Raw genomic sequence first — 17,993 nt, 5'->3', positions numbered from 1 at the left:
TATACACACACGAACACACGCACGCACGTTTTGACTTTCCTGATTTATTCTTATTGTCGTTATTGCTGGCGTCGTCACTCTCGACGAACATAGAATTTACCGTTTCACATTCAAAGGTTTCGTCTGAAAATTATACTTGGTCATGCAGTGTTAGCGCTGTAAATAAGATAGCCGTCAGTAGTATGCTGATTAAGAAGGTCATCCCCAATAAGAAAGGCTGCTTCAAGATATCCAAATATTTTACAATAGCAACATATGGGATTACTAGTACCTAATCTATAATTAATCGGAATATTTCTAAAACGAATATACTTGCAGAATCTTCAAAAACTGAGGAATTTACAAAATTTGGGAAAAAAGTAGCCCAATCTGTTCACTAAGAACGTGTAGCTCACGTAATCAAAAAGGATCGTTCACCCACGTAAACTTCTGCTCACAAGCCGTTTGGATGCTTGGTTCGTAACTTTTGGTAATGAAATATTTTTCCAAAGGAATGGATCAAACATCTTGTCCTGCATTAAGAGTGGCATTCCATTATAACGTCCTGAGTAATTCCTGCTACCAAAATAAGACATTTTAATGTGAGAGATTGTTCGCTGTTAGTATATGCAAGGAATGTGAGCCTATCGATATGACCAGACTGCCATACTGCAAAGGAGATAAGTCCGCCACCGAAGAGCAGCAACCTAAAATATACAACACAGTCCCTGGAAATGTGTCCACACACATAACTATGAGTCCGTAAAGTGGTAAAAAAAGGTGAACACTTAACTTGTTTGTTCTGTTCTCGGTTTTGGGAATGGGCCGCTTAGGATTTCGCCATTGTACTTCAGTCGGGCGACCTGGCCTCCGGGCCATGCGAGGACCTGTCAAGCCCTTCTGCGGATCGGGAGTCGACACTCTGCCAGAAAGCTATGTCGTCTTTTATTTTTAAGAAAGCCTCAGAAGGCTAAAATAGGTGACAAAATTCAACATAAATGCTTCAACACGCATCACATTTTCCATTTGAATTGTAATACTTATGTTGTTTTAATGTGCCTTTCAGGGAGGAGGCAAGCAGAAAATTCGAACCTGGTAACTGGATCGCCCTCTCCCTTACCTAGTGACTGCGGCTCCCCTCCTTCTTGAATATTGTATTTTCCCTATACATCTTGTCGTCTTTAATAAAGATGTCCAAAGTAAACCAATCGGGCTTGTCTAGGAACGCTAGGAATCGGGAAGCGGAGACCGAGGAGTCCCGCTCCACAGAATCCTAACTGCATACAATTTACCACTAGTATTTGAAGAAAAAGAGGATGTAAAATGTTGCTGAGGCTTGCAAACAGGCCTTAAATGTAGTACTGGGAAGCTGAGGAGAACAATTACAAGGGCAAAAATGATAACACTTGTTAGTTCCTATTTAAATATTCATTAGAATTAATTCCTGTTATTTTTACTCTTTGCAGTGCTAAAGTTTCAATTAGTACTGTTTTTAAATATTTTTTAAGAAAACTGGCATTTCAGAAAAAAATTATAATATTAAGTTAGTGTTTAAGTTGGCCCCTCCTGGCGCGGCTAGTATGGTCGCAGTTGCAAAAATTTATTACTTGGGTGCATGTCTGAACAGTACTCACCGGGAGAAGCCACACTTGCTGCTGAGGCCACAGATTATTACAGCCGCTCTCAGCTTGGGTCGTGCTTTAGTCATATGAAAAAGCTGCATTCAATGAGACCTGCCGACCCCAAGGTTCTTTCATGAAATATTACGCTTTCTAGACAGCATTTCCCGACATTTTACACAATTTGTGCCTTTAACGAATTTTAGGTTCTGGCAAACATGGCTCTCATTGAATTTATCCACCAGAACAATATGACTTGTTCAGATGAATACCTATCACAACTTCGAAAGGCTGCTATCCTTGCTTGTTCGCCCATTTTTGTGACCGGTGACTCTGACATCCATGCTGCTCTGAGGCCTGTTAGTCCCACAGCTGAACAGTCCATCATCTCTATACACTACAATTATGCTCTTGTTCTGTTCTATCAAAGGCAGTATGTGCGGTCAGAACGCATGATTGCTGGTCTACTCGGCATAGCAACGGCAGACGCCTCCCCCGCTTCTATTGAATTTCCCTTGGGTGCAGGAGCGCTGCTTTCTCAGAAATGTTTTCTTCTTTGGATGGACCTGTGCCTTTGCCTTCAAAAACCACAAAGAGTCTTTGAATTTGCGTGTAAGCTAATCCTTCCCGTGCGTTAAACTATACAGTCGTTAAGCTATGCTCTTGCATATTTATATGAAACTATATATGTGCCTGGAAGGCAGTGTTTTTGCCTCAGTTTGCCGCACTTTCGTTTAGCATACTGGCTACAACAGCTGAATTCAAGCGGTGAAGGTGTCGGGAATCCGGTGAAGGTAGAAGTGATAGAAATGCTTAGAGAGATTGCTCGTCCGTTGCGCGTTTTTCGTCTCCGGGCCTGCCTACTAACTGGACGGATCAGGATTGCTCAGGAAGAGGCTAGTCAGCTCTCCCAGTCAAGCAATACTTCTGATGACAAAAGCTGGGACACTTCTAAAAGTCTTGAGTATGCTCGTGCTCAGCTCTCGTATTTGCAAGTACGTAGGTTTCTTAGAATGCTTTGAAATTTGATGCATGATTTCGCGAGTTTACGTGCTGCAGATTTGCTTTTTAAGGAAATTATATGCCTTTCCAAGTGGATACTTGTTAATGCTTTTTTTATTCAGCTTCTCGTGCCTAGGCTATTGGTAGTAGTTGAGTTACCTATGAAGACATTAAGGTACACGAGTTTCGCAATAACTTTGTTATAACCACGCAAAGAGAAGAGAAGGCTGGTAGAATAAGTAGAATGAATGGAGCTCTGCGGCTGATTGAAAAGGTCCGTATAATGACTGTCTCAATTAAGAGCAGCTGAAAATGTGGTGATCGGAATGTGCTTTGAATTTCTGTCAAATACTTGTCGAATTTTAAGTAACACTATAGTGTCCTCAAAATATTTGCCAGAATATCATGCAACGCCTCAAAAACTGTGTAAATAGTAATTCAAAAAACACTTTCAATGTTTGGAAATGCGCTTTATCAGGGTCATTCGTCTTATAAATTCTCTTTAACAATATTCGCCGGAAATGCCTCAACTGCGGAACTTTTGATATTTTCAGACAAATTCACGAAATAAATTTGCCTCGTGATTGATCAACTATTTAGTCGCTCTGAAAATGTTGAAATTTGTAAGGCATGTTTTAAAGCTCCTTCCCTGAAAATTTTTGAAAGGAGCCAGATGGTAAGGTAGTGTAACATGGACTCTTCAAAAAGAATTTTGTCTTTTTTTTTATCAGTCACGCGTCGCATTTGCAAATTTGCCGGTTGATTTATGCCATACGTCTAGGAGGGCTGAGATGCTAACACCTTTAGCCCTACCAAACTATCGCTTTCGATTCAATCTCCCTTTTCTAGCAGGCAGAACGATCCCGGAGGTCTAATCAGGGTTAGTTGTTGTAGTATTTTTGATAAATTTAGCAAAACGCCGCTTGTCGGAAGGGCAAACTATAGAATAGTGCAGCTTAAAAGTTTAAGGAAACCAAGGCATTACTAGAGAACGCCTGTCATTACATAAGGGGAGTAGTTTAATTTGGGTAAACAAATTTATGGGTAACTACACAAAGTGCACCCTTTGAGATGTGACATCTGTCCTTTTCTTCTAAAAGGCGGAATCTGGTCACAGTTCTTGATCCTGCTTGTAGCAAGATCACACCAAGACCGTCAAGCGTCTGAACACACTCCTTCCTTCTGAATCCACCTCATCGCCAACCTCTGTTGAATGGGAATCCTCTCTGGTGTGGAACAATCTCTCCCTCACCTACTTTCGCGCCGGCCACCTCGGCCTGGCAATGCTGGAGGCGCGCGCTGCTCTTCGACGTACCAAAAGCCTGGCAGACGAAGCTACTACGTCAGCGACCGAGGTCAGGCGATTGGTCAACCGCACGCCCCTGCACCAGTTGAGTGCGAGTCGGCACTACGAGTTGCTTTACAACACGGGTGTCCAACTCCTCCTTGGGCAGAAACATCCCGAGACTGCTTTCAATGCTCTCCTCACTGTGGTCAAAGCGTATCCGCGCAATCCACGTCTTTGGCTTCGTCTTGCTGAGTGCTGTGTCAAGGTGCATAGGTAGGCTCTTGTTCTGCGTATTGGGACAAAATGGTGCAAAAATTGGTTTGTTTGAATCTGCTCTGATGAAATCAGGCTCGGTACTTGTTTGTACCGTAACACTTGTTTAGGCATGCTACAGTTTTGAGCAATTGTGTAAGGGTCAAAGGGTTTAAAAAATAGTCTAAGGTAGCGTTGTCACTGTTTCCTTTTCACTTTGTAATGTGAATCACGACAGCAATTTTCATACAGTTTTCATTGTATCTCCGCATAGTTTCTTGGTTAAACAAATGTCTGTCCAAGTATGGTTAGAACTTTCATTTAATACTATTTTCATGACATAATTGGCACTTGAATGTCACTTTTCCGTAAATGACTTGGTAACTATTCCGTATGGTGAGAAGAATTTTTTAAAGTCACGAACTGAACAAAGAGAGACCAGGATTAACTAGAGCTGTACAATGCTCTTTCAGAGGAGAGCCTCATATGAATCTTGTTTTGGCGGCATGAATGTCGTTGTAAGGCATGTAAAATTCAGCTAGAATTTAGGAGTGGCTGTTTATGTCTTTGCTTTCGTCGATTTATTTCGTACACTACGAGTTTCTTTATACATAGGCTTTTGGTATTAAAATATCTGTACATCTAGGCAAAAGTGAAGCACTGCCAAAGATAACATACCTGAAAACCCAGCACTTTCAACCCTTCCTGTTGTTGTATACTACGACCTCCTTCTACTCGCTCAGCATATCCACGAGTAATGTTCTTTAAGCTTTTGTTACCAATTGTCCCTCTTAGAAGCGATTTAGGGCTCTTTTTGTAGATTAGCAATGAAGCGGTGTAATCAGGGAGAGAAGTCATTTTAAAGTATTCGAAAAGTTGATCAAATATCTTCACGACTCCTGCCTCAGTCATTCCTACCAGTTTCGAACCCACTTTCTGCTTCTCTTTTTTGCAACCTGCAAACGTTGCACGATGGGTCTGAAAGTAATGAGACCACGTCGAATTACTTGCAGGCAAATAAATTGACAGTATCAGTATGGACCTTTCCTTTGCCCGCGTGCTCGCTGATGCATAAGCAACGCGAATGTCCGCTGATACACCTTGCTTGTTTGTGTCTGAAGGACTTGTTAACCTCTTTAGCCAATGAGAAAGCACGTGGGTATCAGTGTTTGCATATCTCCCCTATCAACTGCTTGAGCGAGAAGTCCCTTTCTGGGAGGTTTGAACTCCGATAACAATGGACAATAGTGAGATGGAAGTCCTGCGCAGATAGTTTGGACGCAGCTACTTTTCTATCAGTATTACGCCATTTGCAATAGTACCTAGGTAGACAGAGCATAAATTCTGTATTTTGCGTCCTTTGTTAGCACCTCGTTAATTGGGTGAAAGATGAATGAGTTCTCTTGAAAAATGAATGAAAGTGAGTTGTTTGAACAAAGTTAGAAGAATATAATCTACTCAACGAGTTTTTGGCTTCTTGAGATCTGGTAATGGGATTATGGTGAGCTGATACATGCCGCACCAGGCTGGAGGGCACTACAAGGGCTGAGATTGATTCAGGCGATGGGTGATGACCGCCTGTTTAACAGTTGCTCAGTTAACACTGCTTGTGTCTTGAGAATTAGACGCGAACTCTGTCTGTAGCTGATTCTTTTATGCCTGGAGACGATGCATTTTGGGTGCCTTCTTCTCCGTCTTGCAGACCTGATAACCTCAATGATTGGAGCGCGGAGTCTCGAGCGTCTTGTCTGCTACGCGCGGTGGGCGAAGGTGCCGCTCGGAAACTGATTATTGGGGCTGATGTGGGACCCGTGAGTTTTTCCCCTCCTTGTTTTTCTTTTGAGAAAATCAGGTTAATTTGGTGCTAATTCAATTCCTCGTCTTGTTGTCCGTTTTTCGCATTCAGCTTGGATTTTTATTAAAAGGGATTTAATCTGGAAAATGAACATTTTTTACAGTACGGAATGAGCTAATTTATTAATTGGTACGGTTGACTTTAAAAGCGGACTTAACCGTTCGGAGAACAATCTAACTGACAGTAATCTAGCTTAAGCTTGCCATTTTTTTATGAAATAGGGTTTTTTCGTCACTATTTACTTGAATTACTGTTTTTCACTTCGGCCTTATTTGGTGGAAATATTCTCTTTATGTTGGTGCACCTTTCTCCATTTGGGAATATTTTATTCGAAAGTGCTATTGCTCTGAAGTGGTTGGATGGGACAGTTACACATGCTGCTGTGCTACATGGTCGATTGTGTTTATGCTAAAATTTTTTAAGCACAAAACGTATTGTAGCTGGATTCAATTCCTTCATTAAGTACAAACGTTTCTCCAAAATGCCCTTTTCATCTATATTCATCGTTTCTTGTTTTGAGGCGAGAAGCAGGATGAATACCGTGCAAATACTCCTCCTAGCTGCAATTTTTAGGCTAATCCTTTCCATCACGCAAGACGGTGTACTCTTGATTGAATAAGATCGTCATGATCTTTTAATCCATTCTCGAGACAGTTTAACAGTCTATCAAATGCAACAGCATTGCGGTAAAATGACCTCTTCGGTTTTATTATTATCACTTGCTTTCATCTGTTGCCGTCAGTCTTTTAATATTGAGTGGACTTAGCCTCACCAGCCACGTCCTTTTTCAACACAAGTAAATTCATCCAGTTTTGCTTCAGTAGCACTGCTTATGCAGGCAATAATTAGTGTTCATATCCGTTAGTAGTCTCAAGGAACCATACTTTCTCACCTGGCTTTCCTACTATCCCTATTCCTCCATAAGTTGCCTCCGTTCATCTCGTTGATTGGAGATTATCCTTCGGACTTTTGTTCCTCGAGAAAAACTGGGAATGAGTTTCATCGAACCTCCGATCATCGAGGCCATGCAATCTCATATGGCGTAACTAATCTTAATTCCTAAGGCTTCACATGCTGGATACATCCCTTTAAGCTCTCTATTTTATCAGTGGAAAGTCCTTATGAAGGCAATGAGGCGAATCTGGACGCTGCATACCCACTCGATGAATTGTGCCATCATTTGTACATTTTGCGTTTTGATAAGATAGAGTAAGTCCTTTTCTTTCGTCCCCGATACCTTCTACTTATTGAAGTCACTTGTCCGCTCAAGTTATACGCGTAATAAATATGAATCATTTTGATTCAGAATGGAAAACTTTGAAGTTTTCATCAATGTCTCTAGGGCTCCACATCCCCGCTAACCCTTCTTGTTACCTGTATTCTGCCATAATCAGCGTTTTTTGAATGTATTTATTTCAAAATAGCCCCAATATTTTCCATATCCTTACTATTAGGACCCCTAAAATGCCTTTCGCAGACCATTTTGCTGTTGCACTTTATGTTATCAAATTTGAGTCTTACATTTTGGGGACAGATTATAGCCCTTGTTAGTAATAGTGAAATTTTTCTGTATGTCCTATGCAAGAACGATGGGTTTCATCCTGATTGTGCTCATCGGAGTATATTGCAATATGTTGTTTGGTCAAAGTGGGTCCAAAGGACTTACCTTTGTAGCTTAATGCTACAATACTATTTACCAGCCGTCGTGTGCATTCACATTTGACGTTTATTACTTACATTTTCGTCAGCCGAAATCATCGTCAACTGGGTCGACATCAACGTCGGAGGCGAATCTGAGTCTGGAATTCGCTGTGCAGTGCCTTCGCAACGCCGCTTTCTTACTCCCTCGGCCACCGATAGATTTGGATACCTCCACCAGTCCCCCCGACCAACTGCCTGTTGATCGACTGCGCTCTGCTCTCCTCAAGTGGGCTGCTGAGCAGGCAAGACCCACTTTCCTCTGCTTTCGTGCTTAAATCGCTGCAAATGGGGGGATAGGAAGTTTATTAAGTTGAGACTTTTCATCTGAACCTAAAGTTTGCTCTCTTTTGCTTTATCAGAGGCCATTAATTTTGAAATAGATAAGCCCTCCTTCTTCCACCTTACCTCAATTTCTATTCCTTGTGCTAGGAACCTCAATGGTTCCTGGCATTTCGACTAGATAAAAGGAGTTTGAGCTCCAAGTCTGTGTCCCGATTTTTCCTTTTCGAAAAAGGTACCCCTAATGCTAGGTCATAAAAGGTGGGATTTGGAGTGGGATTTTCACTTGTTTTTACCCTCAAAGGATGCATCGCGATAATTGCCATAGCCACATGTGCTTGTACAACTAATGATAATGGGCGTGAATACTATTTTCTCTTTCCATTTTTAATGTAGTTACCGGAATCTAGAGGAATCAGTGAGTTAGGGCGTTTGTGTCCAGATTAAAAAGTTGGCTCTCTTCATTGACCCTTCCACTGGTTTGTCCACTGTTTCAGGGGTCATCAAGTGTGAAATAGGTGGGCCTTCTTCGCACTTCCTCACTTTTTCATGCGGTGACTGTGGGCTGGAGGGTTCAGGTATTTCACACAGATTCAAAAATTGATTACCCGCATTTCTTTTCCTCCTAATAAGCATTCCGTCTATATGGCTAGCACGTTTGAAATTGCGGGTAATAATAATGGATACTGTCATCGAGGTAATACCAATTGTGACAATTTTGAGTATCATTTTTACCTTATGTACCATTCTGATAAGTGAATACCGCAAATTTTTTACCTTGGCAGCATGCATCCGCCTTCTAACAGTGCAGTTCAGTAACGACTTGAGGAAGAAAAGGACTGCTCACTAGTTTATCTTTCTTGTTTCAGACAATTCTGGTGCCACCATCCAGTCAACCACTGAGCGGCATGGCTCTGCTGCAGGTGATCTCCGCAATTCTCGTGACCAGTGCCTATGTTGCGCTCTGCCTGGAGGATCCCGTAGAGGCTATCTACTATGCTGAACAGCTCCTCTCCGTTGGCCCTCCGTCCCCACGACCTGCCACCGGCACTACAGACAACGCCTTCATCTGGATCGGTCTCGTCGCTCCGCCTGCTCACCGCTACCTCGCAAAGATGTACCTAGCAGAGGCGCGAATCGCCATTGATCAGTGAGCCGCTAGAAACGTTTTGGGAACCGTGTTTTATGGGTGGGTACACCTCATATTCTGCCTTCTTCCTCCAGAGTCGCAGAGGCCAGTATGAGCCTGCTCTCCAAGGACTGTGTCACCTCGGTGGAGCGTACCCCCCCCCTCCCTGTGCACACTTTACGGTCCTACGCTTTCCTCCAACGCGAATGTGCCTGCCTCTCGCCTGCCTTTCTTCTGCCCCAGACACACTCACTTTGCGGTCTCCGTACCGATGCATCGGCAAGCTCTTCTACGAGCACGGGAGCAAAGAACTCCAACAGCGACCTGCAGCGCCTTATTCAACTACACAAGGAACAATGCGAAGTCGAGCCTATTCTCTGTCAGTCTATTAACCCCAAGAGTCCCGATTTTCCCTCTTTTGTGGATCAGGCTATTGGAGTGCTGTTGTACAATATGGCAGTGTGTTTTGCAGTGCGAGGCGATCTCCCTAGAGTGCGGCATCTACTGGAAAACGCTGCGCCCTCCCTCCTTGTTAACTTTCTTGACCCTAGCTCTCGAGCACCGGTTCGTCATGGGAGTGAGGAACATCAGCGTCTGCTCTACCCAACTGATGCAACGATGAGTGGTATATCGCGTCTACTAAACACGCACCACTTGCCTAGACAGTTTCTCCTGCTGTGGTTGTACCTAGAAATGCGGGAGGATAGGGCCTCGTCAGCAGTGCACTTTTTAAGAACACACATCGGTGACGTCGCGTTTGACAGCCACCTCACTGATATTTCGGCGAGGGAGCTGAGTGTTTGTGAGCGAGGAGCGGGTGGGGATAGCGTTTCGATCATGACGTTTGATGGTGGTGGTGGAATGGAGCGTCCGGAGATACCTACGGAGTCGTTGACGCGTCATATGTCAATGGTGGCGCCGTTGAAGCCTACCTCGTCATCTCGTTCAACGCCTTTGCAGATTCACGATCCACCACCACCGTCGTTGTCCAAGTCTTCAACGGCTCCGTGTTGGACAGATGCGGATTGGCCGCCGTTGCAGGAGTGGTAGTAGTAACTCTTCTTTAACAATGTTTGTTGCTAGCTATTATTTTTAATTTAATTACTTTCAGAGCGTGTCATGTTTGACGGTAAAGCCGGAGGGATATAGGGAACATTTATGTGGAATTTAATGGCGTGCGTCTTTGTACTTTTAGCTGTGGAAATGGAGGACTATATTACGAGCAATTAAGTGAAGCCGGGAATTTCCCGTCAAAACTGCAGATGTTGATGGGAATATAACGATTTCAAAGATATTCTTACAGTGGTTGAGGAATTCAGGAATGTTGTCGCATCTTTTGAGATGGTAATCTCAGGCGGTGTAGTAAAGGTAGAATTTGCTCATTATCGGGGATTTTAGTGGGTATTCAGGGTGGCTTCTTTGGCCATGCGAGGAATTTGGGTCACCTGAGGTAGGTGGAAGGCCGCCTCGTTCTACTGTTAGCCGAAGCGGGTTGGTCTCCAAGCCCCCTGAAAGGGAGGCGTCAGTGCAGTTCATGCGGGGGTGATTCGACTGGTTATTATACCCTTGAAAGCTTTGTAACATCGGGTTTGACGGTATGGGGTTTTAGTTACAAATCTGGAAAAATTGCGAAGTAGGAGAACTGAGTCGAAATATTTCATAAACTTAGGTAAGCAGATCATTCGAAAATAGGTTGTGTCCATTTCCGATAAATCTTATAGCGTTCTGATTTGTAATATATTTATCGGGAAAAACAAAGTATGCCGGTGAAGAAACGTTAGATTACCTAAAAATTGGGTATCATATCAATGGGATGAATAATGAGTTAAAGAGTCTGCGCTAGAATTACTGGATGGAAGCCGGGCATAGTTTTGGGACGCTCCGAAATTATTTCTAGTTCGTAGTTCATACTCAGGTAACCCGCCAAACCACTACCAAATTACACAATCAACCACGTCCTACAAACCCACTATATTTGTAAAGTTTTAATAAGAATTGAAAAATCACATATAATTCTTTGTTCGAAAAGTAAGGGAAAACATGCTTCACTAATCATTAATTATATTTGCACTTGTATCATGAAAACAATTATATTTGAGCAGTACTCAGCATCGTGACTACGCAAAAAGCGTAAAAGTACTTCTGCTTTTGCCAACCATCTATAATCACTTTTAAGGAAGCGAAGTTACTCGTCAATGTTTGTTTATACGTACTACTATCCAGACGCCGGCATCAGGTTTTCGTTGCTTCCAGGCCGTGACTAGGTTAGGGTGGTTTTCAATTAATTGGTCAATGTTGGTATTTGCTTAGATGTACTTTTGTTTTTCCACTGTACTCCAGAAATGCACCATTAAACATGCGCAAGCCGGTTTGCTACGCCTGTTTTTCGATATTGCCGTTTTTTGATCTAAAAGTGAAAGTGTATCGCGATTTCAATAAGCCCCTTCAACTGTCATTAGAATTCCGTATATTTTCCTTTTGCTTGCTTGGTTCTAACTTAAACTACTTCATTAGTGCTCACCCAGTATTTCAGAACCCACAAGATTCTGAGCTTGTTTGCACAATTATGAGCAACATCCACTACCTAAAACAACCAAATTTTTCTTGGTGCTTTCTACTCCACATTTGGACATTGTACTTTCTTCTTAGATGGCGCTTCGTTGTTTGCTTGAATTCTATCATTATCAGCTCAAGTCACTCTGTTTGATTTATTTTTTATACCCGTTAAGGAAGAATGTCTCTGGCCGATGAACTTCTAGCCGATTTGGATGACGCCGGGGACGTTGAAGATGAAGAGGACCCATTCACTTCTGCAAAGTTGGAATTAGTGGATGCTAGCGTTGTCGATAATGGTGATACTGAAATGGCAGATACGTCAACAACGAACGGTGTGCTTGTGCCAGAGAGCCTAGTGGGTCCACTGAAGCCCACACACCTCATTCATGCACCCATGATCAATGCACCCATCACTGCTTTTGCTAAACTGAGAAACAGTGAAAAGGTAGGTCAGTGTGTGCTCTATCTGTTCATATTCTTTACCCTTAAGCTAACTAATGTTATGAGCCAAATCGACAAATTTTCGAGACAGGAGAAGAGGGCGAAGATTGTTGGTCCTGTTGAGGCCGATCCCGAGTATAACTGCATTGTTGAGTCGAATAACCTTATTGTTGAAATCGATAATGAAATAGGTAAGTGCTCCTTTAGGGCTTTAGTGACGGCATGCTTTTAGATATCATTCATAAATACGCTCGAGATATTTATCAACATCGTTTTCCGGAACTGGAATCTTTGGTTCCTCAACCCATGGACTACCTAAAAGTGATATTAGTAAGTTGAACCCTTGCCTTATGTTTTTACTTTTAGTAAATCTTGTTATTCACATCACTTCCTAAAGCCTTCAGTGGGTTTTCTGTTCAGTGGTTCGTCTATTTTTTATCGCATTTACTAAGCTAAGTTGTTCCCATGTGTAGGAAAATTGCTGTTGAACTGAATAGGCCTACTGAGTTCTTGGCGGTCTGTTCAGGTCCCGCTAGTAAATGCTTTATTCATCGTTTGCTTTGGATTTGGAGCTTTACCTAGCTTCCATAGTCTCCACTTTTCCATGATCCGAGTTATATAATATTCTGTTGTGAGTGGTACTAATATGTAGATAAATTAATAGTGAAACTTAGGAACAAAGGATTTTCACTTATAACGGAGGATGTTCTAATACTAGTAGGCTCCTGATTTCACTGCTCGTTTACGTACTTATTTTTAGTAGCTTATTCATTACTACCGTGTACACAGACGAACCGTAGGTCTAAAAAATTAAATGAATTTGTGTAAACAGTAGTGACGAATGCGTTGCCCGCTGTAGGCTCTCGACAATGACATATTGGAGCGTTCGAAGAATACCAACCTCCTGGCTTCCTTCCTCACCCCTGCCACGATCATGGTTGTCACCGTGACGGCGTCGACCACACAGGGTGTGCAGCTTGAGCCGGCAGCACTGAATCGGGCGAAGGACGCTTGTGTGATGGCTATTGAACTTTTCGAGATGCGCAAGACTATTATGGACTATGTGGAGTCTCGCATGTCCTTCATCTCACCTAATGTAAGCATACTTGTGGGCGCATCCACCGCCGCAAAACTCATGGGTGAGTGGGCTCTTTTATCTCCGTCGTTCTCAATTATGAATTTATTTCAATGTCTGACCACCCCTAATTAATGTAAATTTTAATAGCTTTATGTTGGTAATACCTTAACCATGGTTTTTTCTATTCTCCATGTGAAGTATCCCCTACTACTTTTGTTCCATGGGTTGCTGGTAATAAGGCTTCGTGGATCTTAGTGCGAATAATAGTTTGGATAATCAAGCTCATAAGTCGTTCTTGTTCGTGTTCTTGCATCTCCACCATCAATAGGTTTGTATTGGTAGTCTTCCAACTGTCAGGTGTGATTGTACTGATTAGTGCGGGTGCGTTTTTGCGAATGAGGCGCCTATCTCTGTCTCCTGATTTCCCCTATTTCCGATTGAATGAATTCCATTACCTATTGATATTTTTTGAGCTACCAATGGTGCCCTTAATACTGGTAATAGTATGAAATTGGCGCGTCGTGTGTGTGGTTGAATCAGCCGTACCATACGCCATGGGCACGATGAAACGCGAAAATGGGGATTCGCTTGTTGCTTGTTCCCCAACGGTTTTCTGGCCCGATGTGATTACGTCAACCTAACTGGATTCCAGAATGCGGTATTAGATTTTACTAATGGGAAGGAGTGAAGGACTAGAATTGTAGATAGCATTATTACAACCAGCATAGTTTAATTTGTGGGAATTTTTTGCCCACCGGCCTGCCACAGATAGTGCAAAACATGCGCTCATGTCTCTTTTCCTCTCTAAAGGTCGAGCTGGAGGCCTGACGGCACTCTCGAAGATGCCCTCCTGCAACATTCAGGTACTGGGTGCGCATCGACGCAACCTTGCGGGCTTTAGCAACAACGCTAGCTTGCCGCACACGGGCTACATTTACCATTCAGAGTTTGTGCAAAAGCTACCACCTGACCTACGCACCAGGGCGGCACGTCTCCTCGCCAACAAGGTGGCGCTGGCCGCGCGTGTAGACTCTTTCCATCGATCCCAGGTGAGTGCTGACGAAGTTGGTGGATTAAATTAACCTTCAATTCTTGAATCTCAATCACTATGAGTGAGCAGCATAGCATTTTCTGCTGCTTGATCCTGCTTTGATTGTAGATGATTTGCAGTTCTTGGTTTGCGGCATTAGTTCTTGCACTGTTCGAGATGAGGAAAACGTTGAGCACGTCGAGATGCAGCTGATATTTGCTAATGATCAAAGTTTTAACGATGTTCATTGTATCATTCTGTTACAAATTACCTATGGGACGTGCTGATTTCCCGGTAATGACATACATTTCTCCCTCCTACACTTCTTATCCCTGAGTTCCAAACATTACTTGCCTATAAAATTAGGTATTTTTTGTTTACCGACCCTCTAAGGAGGCCTAAGTGCTTGACTCATCTGATAATTATAAGTTATTTCAATAACCAAACTTATTGAAGGAAATCAGTAAGATTTGTTGTTTTCTCAACTTTATATTTATCCACTAATCAACCGAAATTGTGACGCTGCTTAACTACAGTTTTTCATGCTCCTCTCGCTCCATGTACAGATTAATTGTGAATAGACGATTCATTCTAACCGTATGGGCTCTTGTTTCTGAAACCGTCGATTTGTTCCTTACCTACCCAGGCCTTCTAATTTGTCACCATCCCAAGTAATATCCCTCAATTCGTTTGTTTTTTGTGCCCAAAAAGGCCGCACTCTTGATTACCTTTACTTTCATAACTCTTTAAACCTTTAAATGCTGATTTTAAATAAATAGTTGAAGTGTAGGATAACAAACATTCGGTAAACGCTGAGAAAACTTGACGTTTTCTCTTGACAGTGTAGAGTGATTCCGGGTTTTTCATTCTTGAACATAATTCATTACCAGGTTCTCATTTTTTGGCGTTAAGTGCATTGTTTAGAGTGAAATGTTTCACCCTGACTGATATTGCGATTTGCGAAAATTTCTGCATTTGCTCCTCTTTTTTAGGATGGAACAATCGGTGAGCAGATGCTTTTGGAGGTGGAAAAGAAGATAGATAAATGGCAGGAGCCGCCTCCGGTGAAGCAGGTCAAGGCTCTCCCGGCTCCCATCGACCCACCAGCAAAGTACGTATCGAGTTGCCGTTCTTCCATTCGACAATGTTTTTGGCTTGAACTTTGTTTATTATTAAGTCCCGTAGTGATGTATCGTATTGCTTGCACATCTCCTTGTTAGTTGTGCGTATGCATGGAAGTATAATTTCAGTCGTATACTGGTGAATTGGGCTCTTCAAGGACATCTCTGGTTGTCTGATTCGTTCCGAGTTTTAGGAAGCAGTGTGATTACTTAAGCGTATATGATGACAGTTCTCTCAGCCTAAATTGGGTAAATTTTTAACTTGAAACAGTTTAAAAGCGATTTTGACGAAACCGAAAGTTTCTTTCTACTAGGTGTATTGAATACTACATGTTTGGGTGTGTGAGAAGCTCCGGGGCACGAAGAGCTTAATTTATTAATGGGTTTCGAGTATCTGATAGTCATCTCTCTGTACCAATTGATCAAGTTTGTACTAACGACGATTAGCGAACTCCGAAACCGCAAATTGGCTACCGTTTGACTGTGGACTCGACGGATAAAGTCTTTGCCAGCTTTTAATCATATTCTGGTTTAATAACTGAAATTTCCATAATCATCATCCTCCATGAGCGCGCCGAAGGAAGAGGTTGTTAGCGACGACTGTTTAATTTCAAAATACTCAATTCTGCATAAAGACAGACAGCTGATTGGTTCGTTAGGAGGTTGCAAAAGTCATTTATTTTCAGCATTTTGGTCCAGAAACGCAGTTGAACGCCTTTCACATTTTCTCACAACGGCTACATTTCACTAATTTCGTGTTCCGGTAGTTATTTACTGTAGTTGCCAATTCAGTGCTTCCACTGATCTTTCCACATCCATCATAGGCCAAGCGGTTTTCACTACCATTTGCTAAACTAAAGCTCATTGATTGACTGGCTTCGTAGGAAGCGTGGAGGCCGTCGATACCGCAAAATGAAGGAGCGTTTGGGAATGACAGAGATGCGTCGCTCCGCAAACCGCATCCAGTTCGGTCAAGTAAGCGAGGACGCCTACCAATCAGATTTGGGCTTTTCGTTGGGCTCGCTGGGCCAGCGCGGCGTGGCGGGTCATCTGCGCGTGCCCACAGCGGATTCGAAGACAAAGGCGAGGGTGAGCAAGGCGCTGCAGCAGAAGCTCTCCAAGTATGGGGGCCTTTCCACCATGCCCACCACCGCACTGGGCGCTGCCACCTCCTCGGCTGTTTGGGGCACCACCTCTTCAGTGCGTCGAGGCGGCACCGAGACCGCTGGAACTGCATCCTCAGTCACCTTCACTCCAGCACAGGTGAATCTTCTTCTTCTACACATTAAATGCATTAGCTGATTGTAGACAAATTCAAAATCTGCTGCTACAACGAATTAATGCACAGTCTTGTTCATTGTTTCTGCCACTTCACTTGCTCCAGCACAAATTCGGATTTGACGGCCCCCTATCCTGCTCACGATTTCGCATCTAAAGTTTGGACATATCTTCACTTACCTATGTTCATTTTTGAATACTTGTTAGTGGAATCACTGAATGTTTGGGAGACTGGTTGAAGATTTTGTGGCACTTGACTACTTAAATTTTATCAATTATACCTGGTCTTCGAAGCTGTACTTGCTCACTTGGTTGGGTGAACACCTGAATGCGCCAAATTAAACGGAGATCCGGTACATTTTTCCAATCTTAAGCCCTTGCTTTCAGGCATTTTGATGTTCCCAAACTTTTGAGGAAAACCTTTTCTATATGGACACATCTGTGAGTTGTGCGACCCAAATGAATCGAGATTGCTATGTACATTCAACGTGCCTCTCCGGATCTACTCATTTCTGTTTTCACTCTTTCTGGCCGTGGCTGGATAGCCCCGCGCTTGAGTGAATCAAAAGCTTTCTTGCACTCCGTAAATTTTCATCATCGAATCCTTTTGGTATTAGATGAGTGTTTGCGAACCTCGGAACAATCTTTTCTAGCGACTGACATTTGAAGACTTCGAATTTGATGCAAATGAAGCATCCTTTTTTCACTTCACATTAGCCATGGTGGTACGTCTCAAACTTTCGAGTGAGCGAATCGTCAGCAACAGATAAACGTTTGTGAAACTGTAATTCCTAACCTTTTAATGAAATCCTTCTGACCCGCCCCCACTTCCAATTATTTACCTCTTGATTTTTGTTCCTCGTTGGAATGACAGTTCCGAGTCAGGGGTTCATTCAATGCCATCATTTTGTATTTATATGCGGCCCTAAAGTTTGATGGTCTACGGGGGAATGTGAAGTATTGGGGTTAAACTTTAAATTCGTTAGCCGTTGTCCATGTAAACCTACTTTTTCCACTGAACTTACATGGCTTGAAATGAGCAGTCGATAGCACGTTCGTCCGTTAACGGCCACTGAAAATGCAAAAACTTTGAGTTCGTCTAGCGTTGAATTTTATATTTTAAACTTTCCAGGGTCTCGAGATCGTCAATCCAATGGCGTCACAGAAGCAGGTGGATGAGCACAAGAAGTACTTCAGTGCGACCGCTGGTTTTGTTAAGTCGAAAACCAACTCCAACGACAGCATGCCGCCTCCGGCACCCAAGGCCACATAAGGGCGCCCGACCACTTTATATTTTTACGCAAACTTGAGATGTATATAAATGAGGGCAAAAATCCGATCAGCTGAGCTTTTTCTCTGGATTTCGGAAGGAACCCTTGCTAAAT

At 42.9% G+C, this 17,993-nt stretch overlaps 3 protein-coding genes across 3 annotated transcripts; all 3 read left to right on the top strand. All coding sequences in view use genetic code 11, as the record gives it.

Moving 5' to 3' along the window:
- Window positions 1–1,594: 1,594 nt before the first annotated feature.
- Window positions 1,595–7,971, top strand: EGR_07883 (CCR4-NOT transcription complex subunit; the record flags this gene model as incomplete). Its single annotated transcript, XM_024497132.1, has 6 exons — window positions 1,595–1,726; window positions 1,805–2,117; window positions 2,337–2,593; window positions 3,737–4,161; window positions 5,843–5,951; window positions 7,744–7,971. 6 exons carry the CDS (start codon window positions 1,595–1,597, stop codon window positions 7,969–7,971), a joined length of 1,464 nt encoding a protein of 487 aa, XP_024348469.1.
- Window positions 7,972–8,654: 683 nt separating this feature from the next.
- EGR_07882 (hypothetical protein) lies at window positions 8,655–10,154 on the top strand (the record flags this gene model as incomplete). The annotated part of the gene is made up of 3 exons (XM_024497131.1): window positions 8,655–8,672; window positions 8,845–9,125; window positions 9,200–10,154. The coding sequence occupies 3 exons, from the start codon at window positions 8,655–8,657 to the stop codon at window positions 10,152–10,154; spliced, it is 1,254 nt and encodes a 417-aa protein (XP_024348468.1).
- Window positions 10,155–11,838: 1,684 nt separating this feature from the next.
- Window positions 11,839–17,881, top strand: EGR_07881 (U4/U6 small nuclear ribonucleoprotein Prp31; the record flags this gene model as incomplete). Its single annotated transcript, XM_024497130.1, has 8 exons — window positions 11,839–12,105; window positions 12,151–12,292; window positions 12,334–12,431; window positions 12,961–13,240; window positions 13,990–14,228; window positions 15,202–15,320; window positions 16,215–16,593; window positions 17,741–17,881. The coding sequence occupies 8 exons, from the start codon at window positions 11,839–11,841 to the stop codon at window positions 17,879–17,881; spliced, it is 1,665 nt and encodes a 554-aa protein (XP_024348467.1).
- Between the last annotated feature and the right edge of the window lie 112 nt (window positions 17,882–17,993).

This window comes from Echinococcus granulosus (genome assembly GCF_000524195.1).
Source record: "Echinococcus granulosus chromosome Unknown EG_S00089, whole genome shotgun sequence".
Taxonomy (NCBI): Eukaryota; Metazoa; Platyhelminthes; class Cestoda; order Cyclophyllidea; family Taeniidae; genus Echinococcus; species Echinococcus granulosus.
The sequence above is the reverse complement of the archived record's forward strand: the minus strand, read 5'-3'. Positions and strand labels throughout refer to the sequence as shown.